Source organism: Delphinus delphis, chromosome 2, assembly GCF_949987515.2.
Source record: "Delphinus delphis chromosome 2, mDelDel1.2, whole genome shotgun sequence".
NCBI lineage: Eukaryota > Metazoa > Chordata > Mammalia > Artiodactyla > Delphinidae > Delphinus > Delphinus delphis.
In genome coordinates this window covers 119,297,725-119,305,070 of record NC_082684.1, presented here as the reverse complement: position 1 = coordinate 119,305,070, position 7,346 = coordinate 119,297,725, and the positions used below count along the sequence as shown (strand labels likewise).

At 43.8% G+C, this 7,346-nt stretch overlaps 1 protein-coding gene across 1 annotated transcript; it reads left to right on the top strand.

The window, feature by feature from the left end:
* Positions 1-315: 315 nt before the first annotated feature.
* On the top strand, positions 316-5,192 carry LYSMD4 (LysM domain containing 4). Its single transcript, XM_060005512.1, has 2 exons — positions 316-1,408; positions 3,509-5,192. Exons 1-2 carry the CDS (start codon positions 1,127-1,129, stop codon positions 4,118-4,120), a joined length of 894 nt encoding a protein of 297 aa, XP_059861495.1. The 5' UTR covers positions 316-1,126; the 3' UTR covers positions 4,121-5,192.
* Positions 5,193-7,346: the final 2,154 nt, after the last annotated feature.

Genomic DNA, 7,346 nt, shown 5'->3' with positions numbered 1-7,346 from the left:
GAGGTCGTGCCTTTGTGGAATGTTGGGGCCCCACCCGTCTAAGCATAGAGGCGGGCCGCTCTCGCTTTTTATAGTCAGCTCCCTTTCGCGGAAGGAGCTCCGAGGGAAACTGAGGCCTGCGAGCCGCCGGGGCTCCTGGCAGGCGCTGAGCTCCGACGGGAGGGTCCGCCCGAGCTCGGACCGTCGCAGGTGACCCTCGGGCACCCGGAGAGCCGCCTCCTCCCTCCCTCATCCCGGCCGGCGGAGCCCCCGGAGTGCGGGGAGGGGGCTGGGGCGAGGTGGGGGGGGGGGGGTCGCTCCGTGGCCACGCAGTCCCGAGGGGGCCGCATCTCTTCCTGGCTCCGAAGAAACCCGGAGCCAGCTCTTTTTGAGGCTTTCGTTCCCGGGTTGGAGATTTCATTTCTGGAAGTTCATTCGAGCAACTTGGAGAGGGGAAAGGCTTGTATTGTGGCTTCCGCACTGGTCGGGAAGTGAAAATAACCAGACACGGGGAGATTCTGAAGGCCAAGGGACCTGTGAGAAACCGGACGAATTTCTTAGTTTGACAGAAATCTTCCCCCAGCTTGCCTCACATGTTATATAATTCAAGTCGTTTCAAAATCAAGATTATTTAGTCTCATTGTTCTTCTAAGTAAGTGACCTTAGTCTTGACCTTAAGTGAAGCTACTTTGGAATGCTTGAAGTGTTGAGCAAGAATTTTTTTGTACAAAGGGTCTGTGCAAGGAAGGAAGTTGGGAACAGTCTTCACCTCTCATCGCAGTGATCCCAGCTGCTTCTTTACTACTCTGGGACCGAAAAGAGAAGTTGTTTATCGGCATATGTGGGTTTTGGGGAGACATAGCTATGGATGAGGAATAAGGGGAGAAGAAAGAGGACTCTTTTGTTTTCTGCGTAAAAAGTATGCAATTAGAAAAAAAAGAGTGTATTTATTTGCCTGTCTCTCTCCCTTCATCTCAGCCAGCGTAAACACGTTTTGACATTTTTTGTGCCGATGGTATGTGTTGAGTATTTATATTAGGGAAAGGAGTCATCTCTAACAAGAAGACACTTATCTTCAGTGTAGCCACAGAGGAATGAATATGCCTTGTGTGGAATTAACCCTGGGGTTTGGTTTTCAGTTAAGAAAATGAGGCAGAAGGAAGTGTTAGCCAAGACCTTCCAAGGCCCAGCCATGGTCTGTAGGACTCCGACCAGCCACATTTACATGTTTGAGAATGGTGTTGGGGACTCCGGGGACTCCTCTGAGGAAGAGTCCCACCAAGTAGCTCTGCGGCCCCGGGGCAAGGAGCGCCAGAAGAAGGGTGCCCACCACCCTCACCAGCCAGGAGCAGGGGACGTGGTGCTGCTGCAGCGGGAGCTGGCCCAGGAGGACAGCCTCAACAAGCTCGCTCTTCAGTATGGCTGCAAAGTAAGAAACTCCACAGGTGAAGGCGCCACCTGCCCTTCAGCCCCTGTGTTTAGAGGAACAGAGGAGCTCACTGAAGGGTGGGGACCCTTTCTGACCCCAGAGGTGGTTGGAAGAAGCCTGCTCTAGAGTAAAAGATACCCCTGTCTAGCTAGAGATGGAAGGCAGGTGGAAGTACCTTCCGTTCCTCAGAGAGAGAGGGAATTAGTCAGGAATTTCAGGTGACAGGGCAGTTCCCTCTCTGCACCTCTTCCTTGTCCCTCCAAAATGAAATTCTGAAACCTTTTTCCTTTTGAGCACATTTTATTTAAGACCTAATGGGGCCAGAGATGCCACGCAGAGTTTATCCAAGATTTCTTTGGTATGCTTGCTTTATTTTTTTGCTACTTTTCTTTTTCTAAACCTTTCTTGCTGGTTTTAGCTTATTTGATTGGTAAAGTTTTGCCTTCTCTCTTTTAGAACTGCATGATCTATCCTTTGTATGCTGTGTATCTATATAACCCTGTTTCTCTCTTTAATTATATTTTTAGCATTCAGCGTGATTAACAATGGCAAAGTAAGTAGGAAGGTATTTATTGAATTGCTGCATTTTCTCCTAGATAGAAACTATTTCAATTTGCTAGCACTGTGCTGCTACTATGGCTTTCTCTAAGGCTATATAAGCTACTTATTTAAAAAAATCTTTTCATCCTTGAAGGGTCTGTCATTTACCTAACAAGGATCAAATGACTCAACATGTTGTGTGGAGGTGTTGTTTCCCAGGGAAATAAACTGGTCTCCAGGGACACATAGTGGTCTGTAAACTGTACTGAGATTTATATTTGACTCTTATAATCAGCTTCTGTAGACATACTATATGGTTTATCGAGCAAGGGTTGAAAACTGAATCCTCTCCTACAAAGACCTGAATAGATGCAGTGGGCTTCTTGGAACAGTGATGTTTAATAAATCCAAAAGGACTATATAATGTATCTAAGAAGTGATTAATTTTCCTATTTGAAGTAAATAAATTTAATGTTAGTTTATTAGGATCAAAAACAAAAATATCTCAAGCACCTTAAGTTTCGGGATATAATAAATTAAAAATGTCCACCACCCCAATTCAATTAAATGATAAAAGCACTTGCTAAGTAATGAAAATAATGAAGATGATTGATTTGAATAAAGTCTGTTGGCTGTATTTACACTCTAGTTTAAGTGGACTTAGGAGTTAGAACCTTAGAGTCCATCTCTGATGCTTTTGGTAAGTTTTCAAACAATAACTTGAGGGAGGATCTATCTTTGACTTATATTTCCCCCTACTTTTTAAAAATTAAGGTTTGATTATGAGAGGAATTTGTCATAAACTTTGTTACTTTTTAAAACTCACAGTCGTGTTCCTTTCTCCTCAAGTCCTAATATTGGAATAGAAGATTTCAATCTATAGTTTTCAAGTTGATGCATATTCTCTGCATGTTTTTAGTGAAAAGAAGTGTTGTGAAATCCTTGAAGTGAATTAACTCTAGGTCGCTTTTATTTTAAAAATAAGTTTATAGGCCATACAGTGCTTCTGGGGAAGAAAACGTCGTATAATCATGAGGGCACACCTTTTAAAATGTTGTTACAGGTGAACTAGGTTCTAGTGTTTGTAGAGCTGGCTGAGGCTTTGTGTTTGCTGAATGCTAATGTCTACTACAGCTACTAAATTAAGTTCTGATGCAGGAGAGAGTCACCCAGATGGGGGCACTGTTTTCTCAAAAGTTAAATGTAGAAAGGGTACAGCCTTCTTTTACCATGATGTGTTTCACCTAAAAGCATTTTGTTGAAGGCACACTTTAAACAAACAAAGTCTTTTCCAAAACTAATCTTGAGTTGTTCAAACTTGTAAGTCTATAAAAAAATCTTATGATTAAGCTATACATTAAGGCTGAGTTAAAGCCAAAAAAACGAAGTTATTCAGCCTAAACTAAATTTTGTGTGTAGGTACAGTTTTCCAGTGTTCATCAGATTCTTAAGCTGTGTGGGCTTGGACCATCACGCAGAAAGGTTAAGCACCACTTTTTGGATATTAGTTTTAAGGAGCTTTACATCATTTCGTGATGTTTGTCTTCATGGCTTCCCTAGGTTGCAGATATCAAGAAAGTCAACAACTTCATCAGAGAACAAGACTTATATGCTTTGAAATCTGTTAAGATTCCAGTGAAAAACCACGGGATACTAACAGAGACCCACAAAGAACTCAGACCCCTCCTGAGCTCATCTACAGAGACCAGAGTGACCTTCGAGGAGCAGCCAGACCCAGACAGAGCAGCTGTCAGTGCCGGTGCCTCGTCTAAGACACTGACGGATTTCTTTAAGGGCATTGACCAGAATATTGAGCATGCAGTGCAGTCAGAAATCTTTTTGAGTGAAAGTTGCTGCATAGAGACCTCCAGTCAGCCATTGCTTCCGACTCCTCCGAAGATACCTACAAACGGTGCAGACTGTGGAATTCAGAGGTGGAATGCTGTTTTTATCATGCTTCTGATTGGAATTGTTTTACCAGTGTTTTATTTGGTCTATTTTAAAATACAAACTACTAGTGAGATCCCTAGTAGCTTGAATACAACTGCTGTCCCTAATGGCTCGATGGCAGTGAGTGCAGTTCTAGGGCAATCCCCCAAATTAGCGATTCCATTGCCAACCATCCCCTCTTCAGACAGCCAGTTCAGTCAGACCACCCACGGGAAGAACTAGCTCTTGTTGTTTCTAAGGAATCAGGGCAGCTTTAGCACTTGGGCTCCTAATGTGCATCAGTCGACACTGGCCATATCTTAGCGTGCTGCATTTTTTCTGTGACATATGGACACGTTTTCAGAAGCCACCATCATGTCAATCACAGTCATCATGGGGAATAGACTCGCCTAATCCAAGGCTGTGGGAGCCAAAACACCAGCGTCCTCAACCTCCTACATCTAAACAGGAGCGGCAGGAGAGACATTTACACATGACAGATGCTGTTCCTTGAAGGCATTTAGTGGACTGGCCATGAGTGTCTTCACAATAGCACTGTGTAGGTCCCCAAGCTGGACATGCTTGGAGGGAGATGAATGGCCTTGGCAGATGGACCTGCAGTATGGGAGCCCCTGGTATCAGCTTTGGTTGTCTGGATGTTTGCTTTGTCCCCTGCCTGCTGTGGAGGAGTGACTGGCTGTGACAAATGAAGTTTTGTGTCCCCCCCAACAAAGGTGTTGTGCAATAGAAATGGGATGTCACCCTGTTTCAGAGTGTGACACATGACATTGTAATAAGCCCTGCTTCACATTTGCCCCCTCAGACAGCCTTTTTGAGGCAATGTCATATCTAGAATTTAAAAAGCCCTAAATCTAAATTGCTATAATACTGAATAAATAGCACTTCTGTTCCTCGTAATTTTAGAGCTCCTTAATCTGACACGCAGGCATGTTTTAAGCACTTCCTGGCCAGGACATTTGGAGGCCATGGCCCTGTTTCACCTGAGGAGCATTTCCACAGTGATTGCTAACTGGAGCCCCCAAGTCAGCATTCTTGGAAGGAGCTCTTTCTGGTCAGTGTCTGGAGTGGAGTAGGTATAGGGAGAAGGATGAGTGCCTCTCACCGAGGTCCCAACATGTGACACTTCTAAGGCTGAACAGTCATCAATCCAGCTTTTGCTGGCCCCTATATGTGTCTGGAAGAGTGGTACAGGGAGAATGGGCTTGCTTTCTGCTGCTTCCTTGACTCCATCCTTAGGACTTCTAGAGCCACAGAACAGGAACGGGGCTCAGTCACTTTTCCTTGAGTGAATACAGTGTAGCTCATAATGTTAAAATATTGAACACTTAATGGAGGGCCTAGAGGTGACCCTTGCTGTGGAAGACCATAAAAAGAGTGGCCTGGGGGTTTGCCCATCTCCTTCTATGACAAGGCAGCAGTGGAGCTAAGTTCAGAGGCTCGTGGAGGGCATGGGTTGGCCTCTGAGACCTTGCTGGTGGAGCAAGGGTGAATGGGGTGAGGGCAGGAGCCTGCCTCGGTCCCTTGAAGGAGTGGAAATTGGCCAGGGTGGCTGGTGGCTCAGCCTTAGGGAGGTCTGTCTCCAGGGAGGAAAACATGCTGCTCTTGGGTTTTAGGCAGGTTTAAGGCATTTGACACATTCAGCCTAGAGATCAATTTAAAAGAGCTCATCATGTAAGAGGAGGGGAATGTGGCGAAGAAGTACCTGAGATGGGCTTCCAGTTTCATTCTCCTCTCAGTTATGTGAAAAACTATGTTGCCCTGGATTCAATTAGCAAATTTAAATTATCTTCAAAATTAAATGTTTTCTTCAAAAGCAAATGGTCTTCAGGATAAAATGAACTTATCAGCCTTTGCTACAGGAAATGTTTTGATCATGTAAATGCTTTTCCAGCCAAACGTTTGTGTGCACTGTGCCCCTGAGGGCCACAGGTTTCTCTAACCATTTGTCACCATTAAATTCGCCAGGCAGGACTCAGACTCTCATGAGAAAATGACTTTTGCCAGGCAAAGAATGAATATCTGTATACTTTTTTTCAAATGGAATAAAATAATTTCTTCTGTGAAGGAAAATTGATTCCTCCTTTTTAATAAGGGAGCTGGTAATTCAGAGTTAAAAGATGTGGGATGATGTTGGAGAAAATGGAAGTGTCCATATCCAAGGGATGAGGCCTGTCCAGGGCTTGGGCCCAAGGTTACCCCAGCAGGTGAAGAACAGGTAGTAACAAGTACAGTCTTGCTGATTGGTCTGCATAACATACTTTAAAACTTTTATTAAGGAGACTTCCTTGGTGGTCCAGTGGTTAAGAATCCACCTTCTAATGCAGGGGACACGATCCCTGGTTGGGGAACTAAGATCCCACATGCTGGGGGGCAATTAAGCCTGTGTGCTGCAATTGCTGAGCCCACACGCTCTGGAGCCTATACGCCACAGCTAGAGAGCCTGTACACCGCACTGAATGCTCTGGAGCTCGCATGCCACAACTAGAGAGCCTGTGCACCGCAACTGCTGAGCCCAGGCACTGCAAAGAAGAGCCCATGTGCCACAACAAAAGATCCTGCATACCACAGAAACGATCCCATGTGCTGCAACTAAGACCTGACGCAGCCAAATAATAAATAAATATTAAAATTGTTTTAGGTATACATAAGAGATACCATGGAGCTCATTTTCTATATATTTTACTGCATTTTTAGCGTGTTTTGGGAGTTAATGTTGTAAAGGAATAATTAGATTTGTTAGATAGTCTTCAGTCCTTTTTGTTGAACTGTAGTGCCTAATATTGCAAAAGCCTAGGGAATCTGTCATCAGGCAAATGATGCTCCCATTTTATTCTGGGGAGACAAGGCTGCAGAAACGAAGCAGAAGCCTCAGGGTCACCCAGAGCAGGACTACCCAGCCACAGCCATGAAACAGCCCCTCCTCAGCAATCTAGTTCTTTACATTGCCTCTGAATTAGTTGTGAAAGCCTGAGTTTGAGGGAGAATGCTATGCGCCCTGAGATGATGGCTTATAAAGGGGATTTTAACATTTTTTCCCAGTTTTATTGAGATAAAATTGACATACAGCACTATATAAGTTTAAGATGTACAGCATAATGAATTGACTTAGATACACTGTGAAATGATTACCACAAGTTTAGTTAACATCCATCATCTCATGTAGATACAAAAAAAAAAAAAAAAGAGAAAAAATTTTTTCCCTTGTAATGAGAACTCAGGATTTATTCCCTTAACAACTTTGATGTATACCATATAACAGTGTAAACTATAGTCATCATGTTGTACATTACTTCCCTAGTACTTATTTATCTTATAACTGGAAGTTTATACCTTTTGACCACATCTTCCAATTTCCCCTCCACCTCACTCCCTGCCTCTGGTAGCCACAAATCTGATCTCTTTTTGTACGAGTTTGGTTTTTTTCTTTTTTTTAGGTTTCATATATAAA